Below are 21,044 nucleotides of genomic sequence, written 5' to 3'. Positions count from 1 at the left end.
GGCTCTGGCTCCGTGCGGGAAGGCACGCGAGGCTCCAGGGGCGCGTAGGCCGGTGGGCGGGCCCGCGGGGACAAGGCGGCCACAGTACAAAGCGGAGAGCTGATCCCTGATCACTGCCCAGAGCCGCTCTCTGACCAGGGAAGTGTGGAAGGCTTCGTGGAGGAAGGGGCATTTAAACCTGAGTCCACTGAGATCCGAAAGACCGCAGTGCCTTAGTCCTACACACCCGCAAACACCCTCATCCTGGCCCCGAATGTCCAGATTTCAAGTGCGGCGAGGCCGAGGCCCTCTGAAGTCAGGCCCAACCTCGTTTGCCGTTGGAGCCACTGCAGGCAGAGGGCTCCCGTCTGCTCCACCCCCCCCCCCCAGCCCACCTTTGGCTGAGGTTCAGCCTGGGACACACACACCCTCCCCCTTACCCCCAGACCTTCAGCATGCTCTGCCCAGCCCCCAGGCTTAGCTGGAGGGAGGCCCAACCTCCGTCCGAGGGCTTGTTGCCTTCCAAATTACTGTGACACTTTGGCATCTGGGCTTCTCTTACCAGCTGGCCTACTGAAGTCTGGAATGGGACCCCTTCCTCTTTTTAGCTCTCCTCCTTCCCACATATAAAATAAACATTTCGGGATCTCCACCACACAGATACCTTTCCCACCTGTTAAATGTTTCCTGGAACCGATTAAGAGCAAATGAGTCCTATTCACAAAATCACAAAATTCCAAAGTCAGGAGTCAAAGAGGAGCAGAAGGCTCCTGACCGAATTTGGGGCAGGCCCTTGCCATCCCCCCTAGGAGTCTCACAGGACCACCCCCTGGGTGGGTGGGCAGAGTCTGCACTTCCGGGGCAGTTGGGCCTCCTCCTACACTCCCTCCTGGGGCCTGTGAGTTTAGCTAAGGGGCTTTCCTCTCCAACCTGTTTCCTAGTCTAGCACCTAAGAATCCTGTCACCTACCTCCTGGGGTCACTGTGGGATCCAGTGACAGTGGTGGCGGTGGGGCTGCTTGCCTCTTCCTCTCCCAGGGCTCTACCTTCCTGCGGCCCAAATGTATTTTATCGGTTCTCCATTTTTTTTTCCTTAAAGATTTTATTTATTTATTCATGAGAGAGAGAGAGAGGCAGGCTCCATGCAGGAAGCCCCATGTGGGACTCCACCCGGGGATCCAGGATCACGCCTCGGGCTGAAGGCAGGCACTAAACCCGAGCCACCCAGGATCCCCTCAGTTCTCCATTCTTACCTGCACCCTTTTATTCAGCTGGCATGAAGTGAGCACCTACTATGTACTTACCTTTTGAATTTTGAATAAATCCTGGAGAAACAACATTGACCAATAGTCTGTCTAGAAGGTAAATTTGGTTAATCAATTCAACAAATATTTATTGAACGTTTCATTATACCAGACCCTGACAGGGGCGTGTTACACAGTAGGTGCTTAGTGGAAATTAAGTCTTCACAGATGACCTTGGACAAGAAGGAATCTTTCTTGTTGGGGGAGTAGGTGGGTGAGAAACAACTCAAATGTCTCCAATTGTGGAAAGAATGTTACACAATGTTCAGAGAGAGGGATAGTCCCATGCTGTCCAGAGGCTGTGTCTCCAGTATCTACAGCTATACCTGGCACTAGTGGATTATCGATAAATATTTGTTGCATGAATGAATATCTCTTTTTCTTGACTCATGTGACCCATTCAGCCTTTTCTGTTCTGACTTTTTGGTAGAGGCATGGATACAGAGTAAATTTATTATAAGGAAAGCAACGGGGCAGGGCTGGTGATAAAAGGCAACTGACACTGGCTGTCAGGAAGAGATAGAGTAGTGGGGATGGTGGAGAATGTGTCTATCTAAAGGGGCAGTGACAATCATGTCATTTGAGCACAGAAACCCAATGTGGCCACATCTGTCCATTTTCAAAAAGAAGCCAAAAATCCAGATTTGTATGTGAAATCTACCAAGTTTTAACCAATGAGCCACCCAGGCGTCCCTGAAATCTACCAATTTTTAAAAGTTGGCTCAAATTAAAACAAACAAACATGGAAGGAAGCTGTCTTGTGACCAGGTGAAACGTGACAAGCCTTGGACCAGGGCGGCATCTGCGGGAATGGAGGTGTGGGCAGAGGCCGGATGATTTGGGAGCTCCCGGGACTTGGCCGTGGGTGAGTCAAAATACCATTATGGGTCAGATTTGCCCCATAGACTGCTGGTGTGTAGTCTGTGGTTCACTAGCAGCTCTGGAACGAGACAATGTGCATGAACTTGGATAAACACCAAGCTAACCTGTGAGCCTCATGGATGAGGGCAGGCACCTTCTGCTCTGTTCATACAGTGTCAGACATCATCCATTAGGTCCTTAATTCTGTCAACAAATATCGAAAGCCTACCATTTGCCTGGCACTGATGATTCTGTGATGCAAGGCAGAAAGAGAAAGAAGGAAACTCTTAGGGGCACCTACGTGGCTCAGTTGGTCAGGCATCTGGCTTCAGCTCAGGTCATGATACCAGGGTCCTGGGGTTGAGCCCTGCATGGGGCTCCCTGCTCAGTGGGGAGTCTGCTTCTCCCTCTCCCTCTGCCTGCTGCTCCCCCTGCTTATGCACATGCCCTCTGTGTGTGTCAGATAAATAAAATCTTAAAAAAAAAAAAAAAAAAAAGGAAACTCTTAGTGAGATCCATGACTTTGGTGATGGGATGGTGACAGGTGGGGATGCTGAGATCTGAACAAAAGGTAGGAGCCAGAGTGAGAGTGAGCCTTGTGCATGTGAGATGAACCAAAAGACGAGGTGGTGATATTGGGAGGAGATAGGAGGGTGTGGGAACTGAGGTTGAAGAGGCCGTGTGCCATGTCATGTGAGGCTCAGTGTGGTAGGAAGCCTTGGGGTCGGCTGTGGTAGAACAGAGTAGTAGAGAGACCAGCAAGGAGGCTACTGCAACTGTCCAAGCAGGAGGTGCTGGTAGCCTGGGCCATCTGCAGACAGAGCCACGAGCTCTGATTCTAGGTGTTCTGTGTGGACCTCTCTTGTTGGCATAGTGGACGGGGGTGTAAAGGAAGGCAGAACTCCAGCAAGTGAGCAAGGACCACGCTCCCCAAGAGTGGTGGCCGACTCCAGTGGTGCTGCGCTCTGGCCTGAGAAGCCCAGAGAGAGCTGGGGCAGAAGTTAGATGGAGAAGGCTTGGAATAACCCCTTCCTGTTCTCAGAGAAAGCTTAGTAGGGGAGCCCTGAGGGGGTGAAGGTGGAGCAGGGGCTGGGTGGCAGGGAGGCTAGAGAGGCTGAAGGCAGAAGTTCTTCTGGGCATGAGATGTGCTGGGAGGACAAGCAGGAAAGGGCTGCCCCATACTTTTAGTGTCTGGGGACTCAAGCCAAGCCATCTAACCTATCAGGGCCTCAGTTTAAGCATCTGTAAAGTCAGGCTCCTAGTTCCAGCTCTGTTCCTCACAGCAGTCCAGAGATGTTGATTTGCTTTTGCCCGGAAGTCTAGCAGCCTTTGAAAATGGATTCAGCCTTAAAGCAGGCTGATTGTGCCCTGGCCACCAAGGCTTCTGAGTGGCTCAAACAGTGGCCCTTCCAGCCCTGTTTAACAACAGCCTCCGGAGCTGCAAAGCCCCTGAGAAACCATGAGTGCTGTGAGGACACCAACTCCTCCACCTCTGCTAAGTTCGGCTTGTGGGCCTCCCAACCCTCCCGCTGTCAGGGTGGGCAGAAGGCTCCTTAGGCGCAGCTGGGGGGCAGTAGCCCGAGGAGGAAGTCTCCAGGGCCATCTGGAGCCTCTGGGTCAGTGCAGGGAGAAGCAAAAGGTTCCTGCTGGAGGAGGCCAAGGAGCCAGGTGAGGCTCTCCACAGTGGCCGCCAGACTTTATTCCATCCTCATCGCAGAGACTGGAACCATCAGCTCCCAAGTACTCAGGGCCAAAGACCAGAGTCATCTGTCCCCCTCTTCCCTTACCCTCCACATCAACCCACTGCCAACTCCTGGGAGCACCCAAATCATCCGGCCTCTGCCCACACCTCCATCCCTGCAGCTGCTGCCCTGGTCCAAGACCCGTCCGTCACATTTCACCTGGCCGCAAGACAGCCTCCTGAGCAACCTTAGCCCCCTTCCCACACCCCCAGTCAGCTGTCTCCCCTCAGCTGAAGCCCTGCAGTGGCTCCCTGGCAGGTGGAATAGGGTCTTGGAGGCCTGGTGCGCTCTGGTCCCCACTGAGTTCCTGGCTGCGCGCCTCTCCCTTTCTGCTGGTTCTGTGCGTTGTAGCCATGCCGCTTGCCCATCATCCACCCAGCCTGACAGAGCCTGGCCCTGCTCAGGCCTCTCCTCCGTTGTGGCTTCCACGCGGAATGCTTTCCCCCACTTGATGACTGGTTACCTCTTGTCATTCAGGTTCCAGGCAAGTGTCCCCTCTTCTGAGAGGCCTCTCTGAGCACCCCAGCTAAATCCTTGTCCCCAGCCACCTCCAGCCCATTACCCTATTCTGTTGTCCTTGCAGCATCTTTTAGTCTGTGAAATTTTGGTTGGTCCCGTTTGTTGTCTGTTGTCCCCTGTCCCCCTCCCCCCCACCCAGTGTAAATCCTATATACAAGGGACCTCTTTCTTTTAACACCATTTTAATAGCTTTATTTAGATATAATTCACATACTATAAAATTCACCTTTTTAAGGTATACAATTCAAGGGGTTTGATATCTTCACAGAGTCATGAAGCCATCACCACCGTCTTCCAGAACATTCTCATCACCCAAAAGAAACTCTGTACACAGCAGTTGTTCCCCATCCCTCCCTTCCTCTCACCCCTGACATCCATGACTCTGCTTTCTCTCTCTAGATTTGCCTATTGATGTTTTCATTTTAAACCATCCCTATATCTCCAGTGAGCAACCAGTGCTGGGAAGATGGGTTGGTTATGTCCCCATTTTACAAATGAGAAAACTGAGGCTCAAGACCCCTCCGGAAACTGACTTTCCCTTTTTCAAGCCTGGTGTCTGGCATCCCCCTCAGAGCTGGGCTACACTGGGGAAGCTGGAAACTCATCAGAAAGAGAAGGAATGAGGTGTGAACATGGAGTGGGGAGGTCCCTGCTCAGCCATCTGGCTGCAGCCCATACTTGGGCCCTCTCGGGCCAGGAGGTCACTTTCCTGGGCAGGCTCACTGACTGCAGATTCAGGGAGTCTTCCTGCCCTCAGTGCTGGTGGGCTGAGCTTAACTCTGTCTGGCCTGTGCTGGAGACAGACCAGTGCCACCCTCCCACAGGAGAACAGCACAGGGACATGGGGGCAGGCAGGTAAGGGGAAGGCCTATCCCAGTACTTGGACACCCAAGAGGGCTGAGGGTAGCTGGTGCAAGAAGGACGGCCCAGTCAGGGGCAGTGGGGGGCTGTTTGTTGAAGTTAGGAGCTCTGTGACTTTGGGCAGTGACTGCATTTCTCTGGACCTTTGTTGCCTCATCTGTGAATGGTACCCATCCCTGGGGTACACCAGGTTGCTCTGAGCCTGGAAGTCCATGTGGATGCACCCACCACCACATTGGGAACCAACACAGGTTCCCTCCCTCCAGACCCCTCACCCCAAGGAGCCAAGGCTCAGAAAGGCTGGCGACTTGTCAGAGGCTGAATGAGGGCCAAAGCCAATGGTAGATTTCCTGACCCTTTGAAGCCTGTCTCCTCAGCTGTAAAAGAGGTTTAATAATCATTCCTCCCTCCCTGTGAGTGGTGAGGGCTAGGGGTGTGTAGTTATCAGCACCCTCTGGGCCTCAGACAGGGAAACCAGACAGGCTCCTTGTTACCCTCAAGCTGCCTTCCCTCCCAGGGCTGCTCTCATCCTGGCCTCTTTCATCTTAGGTTTAATTAGCCAGGCTGCCCCACCCTGAAGTCCCTTGGGCGGGAGTCATCACTCCCATTTTATAGATGGGGAAACTGAGGCACCTAGAGGGAAGTGGTTTGGGGCTGCCGCCTGTGAGTCAACTATGGAGCCAGGGCCCAGAGGAATTGGGACTGGGCTTTCCAGCTGGACTTGTCCCTCGGGGTGGATCCCTGTCTCCATCCCCCTGGCATCCCCAGCACTGTGGGCACCCAGACAGCCTCATTTCCAGCTCTCTCTGCCCCACCACTCCCTACCACCTCCTATCTGGAGGACAACAGGATGGGGTAGGGAGGGGCCCGCGAAGCCTGGAGAAAGGAGAGAAACTGGTTGGCAGCGCTAACATGGGGGCTCAGGTCTGTTTCATCTTCAAAGCCGCCTAATTATAGCCAAAGGTGTTACTGTAGCCCGTGTGGCCTGCACCCCGCAGTTCTGGGTCCTGGAAGCCTGTCAATGGGGCATCTGCGGCGCAGTCCAGAGCTCAGGAGCCCCAGGCAAGCCCCCCTTAGTGTCCCCAGACAGCTCCGATCCAGCCCTCTGGAATTCAAGAATGCTGGGTCGATGCCCTGCTTGGCCCTAGGTCTTCAGTGGTGAGGTCGCGGTTTCCAGGTCTGGGCTCGCAGGCGTGAGCCCCGTGACCTCCCGGGCCCTGCCACTCTGCACGTCTGCGTCCCGTTGCTTCCCGCCTTCATCCAGGATTAGGGCCTTGCCCTGCCCAGCTGCCCTCCCAGCTGTACCCTGGCGCGGCTGCCGGTGCGGCCTAAGGCAAAGGTCACCAGCTTCCGCCCGCCGTGACCCCGGCGCCGCCGGCTCCGCGCCCCCAAGCCCAGCCGGTGGGGGACCGGGGCTGGCGTCAGAGAAGCGAAGCCAAGCCCTGAGGCGCCCGCCCGACCGGTTCTGCCGGGGCCGCGAGCAGCGCTTCCTGCGGGCGCCCCGGGACCGCACCTGGCACACCCCGCAGCGGGCACCCCGGGAGCCCAAAGACCCGCACCCCACTCCCCCCGCAGGGTGCGCCGCGCCCGGACGCCCGCGGGGATGGGGGCGCGCTGGTCGTCATCCTCGCGGGCCCGGCGGGCGCCGAGCCGTGGGAGGCCCTGGGATCGCAGGGCGCGCGCGGACGGGACCCCGGCAGCCGGAGCGCGGGCCCACCAGCCCCACCAGCTCTGCCCGGGCCTGCGGCGGTTTCGGGGAAGGGGCGCTGCGCGCAGCGGGACAGTTACTCAGCCCCGGCGAAACCGGCGAGTCGGCACCTGTCGGCGGGGCGGGAGGGGGAGCGGCCCCGTTACGGCCCCGCCCCTGCCGCCCACGCGCCGCGCGCCCCGCCCCGCCCCTGCCGCCCCGCCCCGCCGCGCGCCGCCGCCCGGAAGGAGCCGGCCGGCCCGAGCGCCCGCGGCGGCTGAGTCAGACGCGGTGAGAGCGCCGGGCCCGTTACCGCGGGCGCCGGGGGCCGGGGCGGCGCTGTGGTTTCGGTGCCGGCAGCGGGCGGGCGGCCTAATGAGCTCTCGGCACGCACCGCGCGCCGGCGGCCCTGCCCCGCGGGGACCCTTGGCTGCCCGCCCTGGAGTCGCCCCCGAAACCTCTCGGTTTCGTCTTGGGGTTCAGGCGCGGGGTCCCCCTGGCGTCTGCGCGGGGCAGGGGGCAGCTGGGATTCGAGAAGCGGCCCTGGGGTGTCGGTGGCCCCTTCGGGGTGCGCGCAGGTGCTCGGGCGCCCTCTGGCGGCCACGGGCCTGACCTTCCCTCGCTTCTTTGCAGGGACCGGGGTGCGGGACCATGGGACCCCGGAGCAGGGAAACCTGGGCCCAGCGCCTGGGCGCCTTCCGGGCCAGCCCGTCCGCCTTCATGGCCGGTCCCGAGGGTGAAGATCTGGGTTGTGACCTGCTGAGCGAACTGAGGAGTGAGAAGCTGAGCGAACAGACCAAGGTAGGCTCTGCGTGCACCCCCTGCCCTGGCCCATCTGGTCAGCTCCGTCCACCGCGCCCTGAGCCTCATTTCCGTGATTCCCACCCAAATCTCCCATCCCCAGGTTTCCTTGCTGGCCCTGAGCCTGGAGTACCCAGCCCAGCTCTGGCCGGACACCGCTGCGGCCGAGGCAGCCGCCACCTCCCTGTTGGACACCCTGGTCCTTCTGCCCCCACGGCCCTCGGCCCTGCGGCGGCCCCTGCTGCTGGCGGCCACCACGGCCTTGGCGGCGGGAGATGCGCTGGGCCCCACCTCTGCAGCCTCCCTCCGGCTCCTGCCCCTGCTTCTCGGCTTGGCCTCCGGCAGCGATCTGGGGCGAGGCTTTGGCCCCGCCTCGGAGCAGCGCTCCCTGCAGGCCACAGCGTGCGAGTGCCTGCGGGAGCTGGAGAGCTGCAAGCCTGGGCTGCTGGGTGGCCGCCTGGGGCTGCTACGGGGCCTGCTCGGGCAGGAAGGCCCGGTCCAGCCGCTCAGCCTGCTGCTGGCGCTTGCCCTGCGCAACGCCTTGCTGATACAGGCCAGAGCCAGGGCTGGCCTACAGGGCCTGCTCGTGGCCGGGGATGCTCCCGCTGTGGGCATTCCCTGGAACTGGGCATTAGCTGAGGAGGGGGCTGCCCACCTGCAGCCCCAGGCACCTGGCTGGCCGGCCGCTGAGGTGCAGGAGTGTGGCCTTGCTGTACTGGAGCCCAGTCCTGAGGAGGCCCGGGAGCTGCGGGCTGCCGTGGCCCAGCTCCTGGACACCTCCTACCTGCTCACTCCTGTGGCTCAGGCCCAGCTCCTGTGGCTGCTGGGCTGGGCTCTGCGGGGTCTTCGGGGACAGCCTCCAGTGCTCTTCAAGCCACAGCTGGTACGGCTGCTGGGCACGGCACAGTTGACGCTGCTGCATGCCATTCTGGCACTCAAGGCAGCCTTTGGTGAAGCACTGTTCACGGCTCAGGACGAGGCCTTGCTGCTCCGTCGGCTCACCTTGGCTGCCCAGCACCCAGCCCTGCCCCTGTCCGCCCATCTCTTCTACCTGCACTGCCTGCTGAGCTTCCCGGAGAACTGGCCTCTAGGCCCCACAGGTGAGGAGGCCGATCCACTGCTGCTCGGGCCCCGGCTATGCCGTGGCCTCCTGCCCAGCCTCCTGCATGACCCGATGGCCCTCCTGGCCCGCTTGCATCTGCTTTGCCTGCTCTGTGCGGACGATGAAGAAAAGGAGGAGAAAGCCCAAGATTGGAGCCCCCAGCATTACCTGGAGGAGCTACTGGCTGGCCTGCGGCAGAGGGCAGCCCTGGATGGGGGCCCTCGGGCGTTGGCCACTCTCTGCTTCCAGGCCTCATACCTGGTTGTTCGCTGCCTAGCCATGCAGCCTGCTGTGCTGACACCCTTGACCCGTGGACTGGCCCAGCTGTACCAGTCCCGGCCTGCGCTGGCTCCCCATTTTGTGGATCTCTTGGACAGGGTGGGCCCTGAGCTGGGGGAGCCCCTGAGAGTGGTATTACGGCAGGAGGTGGTGGCCAGGCCAGGCAAGGACGAGGCTCTTTGTTGGCACCTGCAGATACTGGCAAAAGTGGCAGATGGGAATGCTCAGAGTGCCACCCTAGGCTTCCTGCGAGCTGCGGCTGCTCGCTGCACGGACTGGGACCTCCAGCAGGCCCTGCTACAGGTCTGCCGGGCCTTGCTGCGGGCGGGTGTTGGGAAAGGCTTGGCCGATTTGCTGCAGGCACTGGCCAGGCAGTTGGAGGACCCTGACGGGCGGGACCGTGCACGCCTCTACTACATCCTCCTGGCCCACCTTGCGGGGCCCAAGCTGGGGGTGGCCCTGGGACCCTCGCTGGCCGCACCCGCGGCCTCCTCATTGGTGGCCGAGAACCAGGGCTTTGCTGCTGCGCTGATGGTGCAGGAGGCCCCAGCCCCAATTCGGCTAAGCGTGGGGCCCCGCAGAGCCGAGGGCCCAGTCCCCGTGCTACAGCTCCAGGTGGAAGTGCTAGAGCCAGTGTACTCTCTGGAGCTACGCTTCCGTGTGGAAGGACAGCTCTACGCACCCCTGGAGGCCGTCCATGTGCCCTGCCTGTACCCTGGCCGCCCTTGCCGTCCCCTGCTCTTGCCTCTGCAGCCCCGGCGCCCGGCTCCCACGCATCTGGATGTGCGTGCCCTGTACACCACACCCAGCGGCCTCACACGCCACGCCCACCTGCCACCTCTGCTTGTGACCTTTGCTGACCTTTTTCTGCCTTTTCCTCAGTCCCCTGAGGGGGACAAGCAGGGCTTCTTTGAGGAGCTCTGGGACTCCTGCCTTCCCAAGGGCGCTGAGAGTAGCCTCTGGTGCCCTCTTGGACCACAGGGGCTGGAGGCCTTGGTGTCCCACCACCTGGAGCCCTTTGTGGTGGTGGCCCAGCCCCCCACCAGCTACCATGTGGCCATCCACCTGCCCCCCAACTCAAGACTGCTGCTGCGACTGGAGGCGGCCCAGGTGGACGGGGTGCCGGTGGCCCTGCGGACAGATGACTGGGCTGTGCTGCCCTTGGCTGGGGACTACCTCCGTGGGCTGTCAGCCACTGTCTGAACATGGATGCCAGCTCAGGTCCTCAGAGGGGCTTGCCCAAGGAGGGCACAGAGGCCCAGAACACAGTCCTGTGGTTTCTTTCCTAAAAAAACAAGCAACTTAAGTTCACTGATGACATTCACTGGTTTGTTTTCTTTTGAGCCCTGGTTGGGGGCATGCACACTGGGGCGGGGGAGGAGAGGCTCCAGGAGTACTTCTAGACTAGGAACCTCCATACCCCCCTAGTGCAGGGTTCCAGAGTTTCTTCCTGCCCAGCAGGTAGGAGAAAAAATACCCTTATCTCTGCCTCCCTGAGAGAGTTGGGCCTTGGCCCAAAGCCCTGCAGTAGCTTAGGAACTCGAGCCTCCTGGACTTGGGCCTCTTCACCGAGTGGCCAGTGCTTTTCAGTTCCAGAGGCTTGTAGGGTCCCTGCCCCAGGGAGCTCAGGCTGGCTAGGACGGCAGCGGCCCCTTTCCTTGGTGGGGGCTCTCCACACTGTTGACGGGACCCAGATCTAGGAGGGCCCATCAGTAGAGTTTGGGAGCTAAGAGAGAGTAGCCCCATGATGTGGGCTAACTATGAGCTGACATTTCCTCACCCCAACACAACCTGCAGACCTAAGAATCTTCCTGGTGAGAAACGAGTCCCCCTCATCCTCTTTCCAAACATGTCAGATAGTTTGGGCTCAAGTATTTTGAGGCCGACTCTGCTACCAGGCACTGAGCTGGTATTTTCCACATTCACTGCCTTTCTTCGTGCTTGCAACAGCTAGCAGGGCCCCACAGATGAGGAAATCTGTAGGCCAGAGGGGTTGAATGATTTTCCTGTGGTCACCCAGCTGGTTAGCAATCGTATTTTGTCATCTCGGACCAGGTTTCTATTGCCACATCGTCAAAGCGCAACCTGTACGGACCAGAGGGCCACCGAGTCCCCAGGCCTCCCTGCCCTGGGCCAGCCCTCGGGAGCTTGCAGGAGCGGCCATTTGCAGTGCTGGGCGGAAAAGGACCGAGGGCTGGGGCCTAATTGTTCTACTGGCGAAGGGTCTGTTCTGTGGCCCCTGCCTCAGACTCCCAGCCCACAGGTTCCTGGAAGCCATTCCTTCCCCTCTTGATGGTGGCAGGATGGGAACGGGAAGCAGGGCCTGGGACAAGCAGGGCTGGTGCAGGTCAGGTCAGGAGGTCTGTCAAAGGGCTGAGGTACGGCAGTAACTCATGTGATCTGAGGCACATGTGAATCAGGAAGGGGTTGGTTCTAGGAAACAAGCTTGTCCAGCTGTTTGCAGCAGACAGGGATTTAAGATAATTGACTACTTCCAAGGTGTCTGGGAAGGCCAGAGAAGGGGTGCCTCCGGGAGCCAGCCTCGGCACTGCCAAGTTCCAGAATAGACCACCCTGCCTGCAGTCCAGTTCCTCTCAGTGCCCAGATGCTGGGCCTGGACCCCGGAACGTGGGTGGGCCTGCCAGTACCGCCCCTTGACACCCACGAAACCTGAGCGTGCTGGCACTGCTACAGAAGGGCTGAGCTCCCAAAGCTGCCAAATGGCCCCGGCCTGGTTTCCTCTGCCCACATCATTCAGAGGGCATCCAGTGAGTAGGCCATATGTCTCCCACAGACCTCAAGCACAGGGAAGTCTAGAAAATGTCCTCAGATGTAGGAGGTAGTGTTAATCCTTAGTGTAAGATTGAGGTAAAGGGCCTGTGTAAGGGCCCCAGATGGCCTCTGACTCTCCCACCCCCACCACAAATATGCCACAGTGGACCTCCTATTAGGAGGAGCAGGAGGGTGGGCGCTGAGCATGGGCAGCAGCCGCAGTCCAGGGGCCGCAGGGGCCGTGGTTCTGGCGATAAGAAGTGCAAAAAGCGTAGCCGGTGCAAGGAAACCTACTTGATGTATATCTACAAGGTGCACCCGGACATCGGCATCTCTTCCAAGGCCATGAGCATCATGAACTCATTTGTGAACGATGTGTTTGAATGGCTGGCTGGCGAGGCTGCCCGGCTGGCCCAGTACTCGGGCCGGACCACACTGACATCCCGGGAGGTCCAGACGGCGGTGCGTCTGCTGCTGCCCGGAGAGCTGGCCAAGCATGCTGTATCTGAGGGCACCAAGGCCATCACCAAGTACACCAGCTCCAAGTGACCCAGGGCCTTCCATTAATAAAGAGTGAGCTGCTCCAAAAAAAAAAAAAAAAAAAAAAACCAACAACAACAAAAAAAACATCGTACTGTAGGTCTTCATAGCCACCTTTTCTTTTTTCCCAGTCACTTCGTTTTTACTACTTCACATTTTCAGCAAACAAATAAAGGTGCAAACAGGGTTTATTTCACATTAATATATTAACTGTTTTTGTTTTTTGTTTTTTGTTTTTTTGTCAAATAAATAGGGAATTCTCTTTTAAATAACCATCTCCTCCCTTCTCGGCCAGTCCAGAAGCGAATGAAAGCAAATTTTAGTACATCCAGGAGGCATATCACCAATTATGTATGAAGCTTAAATGGACAAGTTTTTTTTGTTTTTTGTTTTGTATAAATACCAGAAGAGGGAAAGTTTATTTGAGATGCAGGATTTGGAAAGGCAAGCCTGGGCTTTTATTGGGAGTTGAAGCATAAACATTTTTGAGTTCCCCTAAGATGTCTGGACTAACGTAACAGACTTCTTTGTTCACAGCCATGACTTCTAATCTTAGATTTGTGACACCCCCGGGGGTCTCCACATATCTCCGGAGGTCCTGTAAAATTACCTCCTCAGAATGCCAAGTAAAATAATTTAAATTCACTTAAAAAATATGCCACACGTGTCTGCAGGCAAAGAAGGCTGTCCTGGAGTCACAAGAACACTTCTAAGTATTAGAAAAGCTTGATCCCGGGTAGCCCCAGTGGCGCAGCGGTTTGGCGCCGCCTGCGGCCCGGGGCGTGATCCTGGAGACCCTGGATCGAGTCCCACGTCAGGCTCTCTGTATGATGCCTGCTTCTCCCTCTGCCTGTGTCTCTGCCTCTCTCTCTGTCTCTATGAATAAATAAATAAAATCTTAAAAAAAAAAAAAAAAAAAAAAAAAAAGAAAAGCTTGATCCCTGTCGATTCCATTTTAGTCTCAACCAACTGATGAATAAAGGACATTGAGCAAGAGGAGACTGTGCGACTTCTGTTTTTTTTTTAAGGGTTTTTTGTTTGTTTAATACATCTGAAAAGAATGCATATACAAAGAATTGAGACATGAGAAAGCATTGGTTCAACACTAATGAATCTACAAGAATTAGGATTTGGGGAAGGGGGAGAAGATTACCTAAATATTTTTAAAAATTGGAAACTGCGACCAAAATAAGTGGATAATATCCCTATTAACACTTATGAAGAGTCTTCATAAGACTCCATGATTTTTTTATTAAACCAGAGAGCCTTAACGGGCTACTCTAGGGTTCCTCATATGCAAAACAGACATAAGGGGATTCCCCTGACTGGTCCCTATGTTGTTAAATGTTCTCCCCACCCCCACCCCCACCTCCAGCTTCTTCATGAAGCAGGTCTCCATTCTCCCAACTTAAAAGAGGATGTGCATCATTCCATAGACATCTGTCTCCGAGTACCACCTCTCACATTTCTTCAATTCACCAGGTCTTCAGTTGTGTTCTAGGAACACTGTTATCATACACTATTAAGCTGGACATCTATGCTAAGCATATAAGACAATGACTGACAGGGAAAAAATGTTTTTTAAGTACGTACTCAATCCATTTGGTGTATTTCAAAAGGTGCAATACTTTTCTTCATTTATCAGTGAAAGAAGTTAGAAATTAACTTCAAAAAAATTCAGTAAATGGCAAACAAATTTCCCCTCATGTGTCTGTGTGACACTTCCCCTGGGGTACACACTAGGAGCAGAATTACTGAATCCTAAGGCATGCATGTACTTAAATTTGACTAAGAGATATCCAAGTAATTCAAGTGTTTAGTTTCGCCTCCTCTCAGCATGCCTAGGAGGGTAGGGACAGACATGAGTGAGCCAGCCCATGACATCCACCACAGTCTACCCCTTTGCATGCTCGGTGTCCATGTACCTCTGCTCATATTTAAACTTCTTGAAGGTCATAGCAACAGCAACATGCTCCTCCACCAACCCCTCTTACAACCAAGACTTCTTCGCCAAGAGGGAAGAACCCCAAATTCCATCAGCCACTGGCCACCCATCTGGATGTCACCAATGCTCACCAGTTACTGGTTCTCCACTTCCAGGTACATCCATACCCTTCCCTACCTCCCTGAGGTTAGGCCTGGCCAGGAGTTCAGCTCTGGCTAATGGAATGTAGAGTGTTGATTCTGGGGCAGAACACTCACTGCTAGCACTCAGCGTCTGGCCCTCTCTTGCCCTGGCATGGCAGTTGTGGAAGTGTTCATTGATGTGGAGGTGCTGGATAGTTGAGTCACAATCACATCTCAATCTACTGTAACAAACACTGGATTATGAAGGCAATCATCAATAACGTACTTTATATGACACTGGGGAAAGGCATGGGAAAGAATATTGGTTAAGCTATATTTTACTTGCAAGGAAGAAAGTATGGTGGAATGAGCTACAAGGCCATAATGGGGGCTTTAGCAAATAAGAATATTGTACAGCACGTCCCGTTAACTTCAAAGAAACAACAAATAATTTTTTAGTATCAGTATGTCCCAAACATTAGGACAAACTTCTTCCAAAAGAAAAGAGTTTCTAAGAAATTCAGATGTAATTGGGCATCTTGTATTTTATCTCTCAGTCCTAGACGTATTTATAACTTGTTTCTCCTACAATCCACTCTATTTTTTTTTAACCTTCAAGGAAGGCTCTTTATCTAGTAAAGTGGCCTTCATCCCTGAGAGACGTGAGTCCTTGGTAAGTCTGCTTGTACTGAGTGTCTTTAGTTTGTTGAGTGAATGTTATCGCTGGGTCTGGCAGTCCTGGGATTCTGCTTCCATTGTGTGGCAGCAACAGTTTCTTCACTGATCACCAGGACCAATCATCCTTCTGGAGCTGTTGTTTCCAAGGCACGAAAAAGGCAAAACGACAAGGTAGCGGTCTTCCCTTCCAGTTCAAAAGAACTACTGCTGTGTCCATCAGCATTCATGCTTGGGTACCAAGGACTCCAAACTAGCAAGGCCCAGAGCTGGAGGGATGAGAAGCAGATATTTTGAGAGAGACTTCAGATTGCTTGATACAATAATGGTAGCAGTGCAGGTTCCCATCTCTCCCCCTCCCCAAAATAATATGGAATAAAGAGAAGAGCAAGATACATTTACATAAAACCAAGTAACCCTTAGTATAACTTGAAGATACAATGCTCAAACTTAAAAGTACCAGTAAGTAAAAACAAACAGAAACAAGTGACAGCGCACCATCTCCCACATCCTTGCCCAGCCTCACCCTGCAGGGCCCTGGGCAGACTGGCAGAGAAACCAGAAGAGAAGAGGGGAGCTAGTGATGGCCTATGCTTGATGGAAGACCTCATAGAAAGACGGAGTCCACCTGAAGTCTGAAAATGTGAAAACATGTCTGGAGAGGTCAGAGCTTTGACTACAAGGGATGGATTTCAAAGTACATGGTGATTTGAGCAATGGTCTTTGAAACACACAGATTTGGGGAGAGCACCAGGCAAAAAGGAAGAAAGAAGTATCTTAGATATTTGGCTGTCAAAGGGGAAGCAAATGGAGAAATGTCATGGCTCTGCTAGACAAAGGACAAAATCAAAGGACACACAACTCTTTCCCCACTCTCCAAACAAATCCATGAAAGCATCTGGACTTCGCAGTATTGGCAGAAGAGGGATCAGTAAAGTAAGGATAAAACACCCAGCACCACAGAAATTAGCAAGAAAAGATTAGCAAGTTCATACGGAGTTATTGCAAAATATCAAAAAATGTATTTCATTACATATCAACCAAGGAAATTTTACACCCCCCCCCGAATAAACAGCCTCAAAGCAGAAAAAAGCTGAACACAGCACTCTAAACATAACTAAATATACTCAAAACAAGTGTTTGAAGATATACAAAATTTACGATGAGAAAATTTTTAAATAGAAATAGATAAGACCTAGGAAAGAATGAAGGAGGTTGATTGAACTCAGGAGAGAAACGGAAGAAACAGACTATTATCTAGAAATACAGATTACATTATAAGATGCCCAAGGGAAAATGGACTCAAATAAATGTATAATAAGGGGCACTGAAGAAAGACAGAGAAACAAAGAAGAGAATAAAAATGAGATAAAGAAGTAGAAGTCAGAACAAAATAATGGTAGCAGAAGATTGTCAAAGAAGAAATTCTATTTGTATTATTGGAGTCCCAGAAGAAAAACCAAACAATGAACCAGAGCTGATATTTAACATATAAGAAAACTTTCCAAGAGCAACAGATTTGCAAATTGAAAGGAACTGCTGGGAACCTTGAAAAATTAACCCATAACAACCAATGTTGAGACATATCCTCATAAAACTATTAGATTTCAAAATATTTTTTAAAGATTTTATTTATTCATTCATGAGAGACACACAGAGGCAGAGACACAGGCAGAGGGAGGAGCCCAATGGGGGTGGGGAGGAGACACGACTCAATCCCAGGATCCCAGGACCCCAGGATCACACCCTGAGCTGAAGGCAGATGCTTAACCGCTGAGCCACCCAGACATCCCAATTTCAAAATATTTTTTAAAAAGAATTCTCAAAAAAAAAAAAAAAGAATTCTCAAAGGGATGCCTGGGTGGCTCAATTGGTTAAGCATCCAACTCTTGATTTCAACTCAGGTCATGATCTCGGTGAGGTCAGGCTCTGGACTGGGCATGGCGCATGCTTAAAATTCTCTTTCTCTCCCTCTGCCCCTTCCCATGCTGGCTCCCGTGCCCTCTCTCTCTCTCTCTCTCTCTCTCTAACAAACAACTCAAGATCTTCAGGAAGAAAGAACAAATAACTTACAAAGGCAAAATAATCATAATGGCATCAGATTTTAAAAAGCCAACCGACATATAATACAGCAATGGGACAGCATTTTTTTTTAACGTTCTATTTTCTAAAGTGTGAACCAAGGATTTTATATTCAAAAAGTTGTTCTTCAAGTATCAAGGTCATATGAAACAGTTTTCTGTTTTTTAACAAGTAATTCTATAATTCTGCACCGATGAGCCAATCTGATAGAAAATGCACTTCATCCAACCAAGAGCTGAAGACCTAAGGTGGGCACCCCGGTGGCTTGGTGGTTTGGCACCGCCTTTGGTCCAGGCCCAGCCTGGAGACCTGGGATCAAGTCCCACGTCGGGCTCCCTGCATGGAGCCTGCTTCTCCCTCTACCTCTGTCTCTGCCTCTCTCTCTCTCTCTCTCTCTCTCTCTCTCTCTGTCTCTCATGAATAAATAAATAAAATCTTAAAAAAAAAAAGGCCTAAGGCTAAAACAAAGGTGGCATGAGGGTAAATAAGTAGAAATATTATATATTGCGATAATTAATGTAATTAAAAGCATGGGAGAAGAAGAGAGGAAGAGAGGAAAAGAGGGTAAAGCTCACTAATGGTTGTAAGAGTGACTCTCAGCTCTCGAGTCACTCTTATGGGCTGCTCTGTGAAAATAAATCTGGGCCCTTTAAATATTGGGCTTTGCTTCTGGCTCATTACTAAGCTTTGTCAGCAGAGGGCGCAGAGGAGCCATTGCAGAAGGGAGTTTTCCTTCCACCTTTGATGGACTCACTAGATTATCTCCGGAAGCTTCTCCAGTACCCAAGGCCACAGGCATCAAGCAGCTCTAGCACCCAAGGCTTTGCCAGCACCAGCCTCCTATAGTGCATGACAGTCAGCAGCCGCCAGCAGCCAGCAGCTTCCCAGCACCTTTCCTTGGACAGTTTTGCAGCAGAGTATCTGCAGTGAGACCCCTCCCCATAAACAGCCTTCCCTGGCCCCCTACAGAATGGTTTTCCAGCAAATTCTACCAGCACAGCCCACAGAAACTTCTCTTCACACTGTGAACCACAGGCATGCTTTGTCCAACTGGATCTGGATCTCAGACTTGTGGTTAGGAAGGGAGGTGCTCCTCCAGGTACGGCCTTGCGGTAAATGGGGGGTGAGGAGAGCTACTTCTTATATCTGGTATTTCTGTACTCTTCTATGCTCTTTGCAGTTCTCTTTTCCTATTACTGGGCAATGCCTTGCTACTTCAGTCCCCTGTTAAAGTTGATAATTCTTTATATTAAACTTCTCCTATTCAAATTACTGTGTGATTTCTCTCCTGGTTGGACCCTTACCGATAAATAGGAAGGCTTATATTTTTGTTGTAGTGTTTGCTTTTTCTATTTATACCTTTAAAAATCCTCAATTTTGGGATCCCCGGGTGGCACAGCGGTTTGGCGCCTGCCTTTGGCCCAGGGCGCGATCCTGGAGATTCGGGATCGAATCCCACGTCGGGCTCCCTCCCGGTGCATGGAGCCTGCTTCTCCCTCTGCCTATGTCTCTGCCTCTGTGTGTGTGTGTGTGTGTGTGTGTGTGTGTGTGACTATCATAAATAAATAAAAATTAAAAAAAAATAAAAATCCTCAATTTCAAAACCATTTTCAAAACAGATAAGCCACATAGAGTTTTGAAACTGAAGTTTTTTAAAAAGGTATAAATATAACAGTAAACACTAGAACAAAAATATAAGCCTTCCTATTTATCTTATAAAATAAAGATCAGACAATATTTTTGTTTTTTAAAGATTTTTATTTATTTATTCATACAGATGCAGAAAGAGAGAGAGAGAGAGGCAGAGAGAGAAGCAGGCTCCATGCAGAGAGCCCAACGCGGGACTCGATCCAGGGTCTCCAGGATCATGCCCTGGGCTACAGGCAGCACTAAATCACTGGGCCACTGGGGCTGCCCATAAAATAAAGATCAAAGAAGAGGTGCCTGGGTGGCTCAGTTGGTTGAGCATTCAATTCTTGATTTTAGCTCAGGTCATGATCTCAAGGTCATGAGAGCAAGCTTCATGGTGGGCTCCATGCTCATTGTGGAGTCTACTTGAGATTTTCTCTCCCCCACTGCCTCTACCCCTTCCCCCCACTTGCACTTTCACTTTCTAAATAAATATATAAATAAGTTCTTTTAAAAATATATCAGGGGATCCCTGGGTGGCTCAGCAGTTTAGCGCCTGCCTTTGGCCCAGGGCGTGATCCTGGAGTCCTGGGATCGAGTTCCGCATCGGGCTCCTGCATGGAGCCTGCTTCTCCCTCTGCCTGTGTCTCTGCCTCTCTCTCTCTCTCTCTCTCTCTCTCTCTCTCTCTGTCCCTCATGAATAAATAAATAAAATATTTTTAAAAATAAAAATATACCAAAGAATATACAGATCATAGAGAAATTTCAGAACCAGAAAAGATCCTGAATAACCAAAGTGATGTTGAAAAAGAAAACCAAAGCTGAAGACATCATAACCCTATACTTTAAGCTGTATTACAAAGCTTCAGTCCTCAAGACAGTATGGTACTGGCACAAAAGCAGACACATAGATCAGTGGAACAGAATAGACAACTCAGAAACAGCCCCAGAACTATAAGGTCAAGTAATCTTTGACAAAGTAGGAAAGAATGTTCAATGGATAAAGGACAGTCTCTTCAACAAATGGTGTTGGGAAAATTGGACAGCAACATGCAAAAGAATGAAGCTACTGAATGAAATGCAAAATTGAACTACTGGAACTTCATCAAGATAAAAAGGGGAACCCTGGGTGGGTTGGCACTTTAGTGCCTGCCTTTAGCCCAGGATGTGATTCTGGAGGAGTCCTTGGATCAAGTTCTGCATCAGGCTCCCTGCATGGAACCTGCTTCTCCCTCTGCCTCTGTCTCTGCCTCTGTGTGTGTGTGTGTCTCTCATGAATAAATAAATAAATAAAATTTAAAAAGATAAAACGCTTCTGCACAGTTATGGAAATAATCAACAAGACTAAAAGGCAACCAACAGAATGGGAGAATACATTTGCAAATGACCATCAGATAAATGGCTAGTATACAAAATCTATAAAGAACTTATCAAACTCAACATCCAAAAAATAAATAGTCCAGTTAAGAAATGGGCAGAAGACATGAAAAGACATTTCTCCAAAGAAGACATACAGATGGGGCACCTCGATGGTTCCGTGGTTGAGCATCTGCCTTCTGCTCAGGTCATGATCCCAGGGTCCTAGGATCAAGTCCCACATTGGGCTCCCCGCAGGAAGCCTGCTTCTCCCTCTGCCTATGTCTCTGCCTCTCTCTCTGTGTCTCTCATGAATAAATAAATAAAAATTTAAAAAAAAGAAGACATACAGATGGCCAACAGACATAAAAAAATGCTCCACATCACTTGGCATCAGGGAAATACAAATCAAAACCACAATAAGATACCACCTCCTACCAGTTAGAATGGCTGAAAATAACAACTCAGGAAACAATAGATGTTGGCGAGGATGTGGAGAAAGAGGAACCTTCCTGCACTGTTTGTGAGAATGAAAGCTGGTGCAGTCACTCTGAAAAACAGAATGGTGGTTCCCCAAAAAGTTAAAAATACAACTATCCAGGGTGCCTGGGAGGCTCAGTTAGTTAAGTGTCCGACTCTTGATTTTGGCTCAAGTCATGATCTTGGGGTTGTGAAATTGAGCCCCACATCAGACTCCATGCTTAGCAGGGAGTTTGCTTGAGATTCTCTCTCTCCCTCTCCCTTTGCCCCTCCTCCTGCTCTCTCTCAAATAAATAAATAAATAAATAA

General features: G+C 52.2%; 2 protein-coding genes across 2 annotated transcripts; both read left to right on the top strand.

Annotated features, from left to right (window-relative positions):
- The first annotated feature begins 7,176 nt into the window (after nt 1-7,176).
- AP5B1 (adaptor related protein complex 5 subunit beta 1) lies at nt 7,177-10,454 on the top strand. Its single transcript, XM_072789919.1, has 3 exons — nt 7,177-7,243; nt 7,586-7,753; nt 7,857-10,454. The coding sequence occupies exons 2-3, from the start codon at nt 7,604-7,606 to the stop codon at nt 10,335-10,337; spliced, it is 2,631 nt and encodes an 876-aa protein (XP_072646020.1). The 5' UTR covers nt 7,177-7,243; nt 7,586-7,603; the 3' UTR covers nt 10,338-10,454.
- A 137-nt stretch (nt 10,455-10,591) lies between these two features.
- LOC140612435 (histone H2B type 2-K1-like) lies at nt 10,592-12,684 on the top strand. The gene has a single exon (XM_072789921.1). It carries the CDS (start codon nt 12,204-12,206, stop codon nt 12,453-12,455), a length of 252 nt encoding a protein of 83 aa, XP_072646022.1. The 5' UTR covers nt 10,592-12,203; the 3' UTR covers nt 12,456-12,684.
- The last annotated feature ends 8,360 nt before the right edge of the window (nt 12,685-21,044 follow it).

The sequence above is a fragment of the Canis lupus genome, chromosome 21 (genome assembly GCF_048164855.1).
Source record: "Canis lupus baileyi chromosome 21, mCanLup2.hap1, whole genome shotgun sequence".
Taxonomy (NCBI): domain Eukaryota; kingdom Metazoa; phylum Chordata; class Mammalia; order Carnivora; family Canidae; genus Canis; species Canis lupus.
This window is presented reverse-complemented; position numbering and strand designations above follow the sequence as displayed.

Excerpts from the sequence above, each read along its gene's own strand:
- AP5B1 (XM_072789919.1), top strand. The coding sequence starts at position 7,604 with ATGGGACCCCGGAGCAGGGAAACCTGGGCCCAGCGCCTGGGCGCCTTC. Across the intron at positions 7,754-7,856 it reads AGCTGAGCGAACAGACCAAG|GTTTCCTTGCTGGCCCTGAG; the intron begins GTAGGCTCTGCG and ends TCCCATCCCCAG.
- LOC140612435 (XM_072789921.1), top strand. The coding sequence starts at position 12,204 with ATGTATATCTACAAGGTGCACCCGGACATCGGCATCTCTTCCAAGGCC.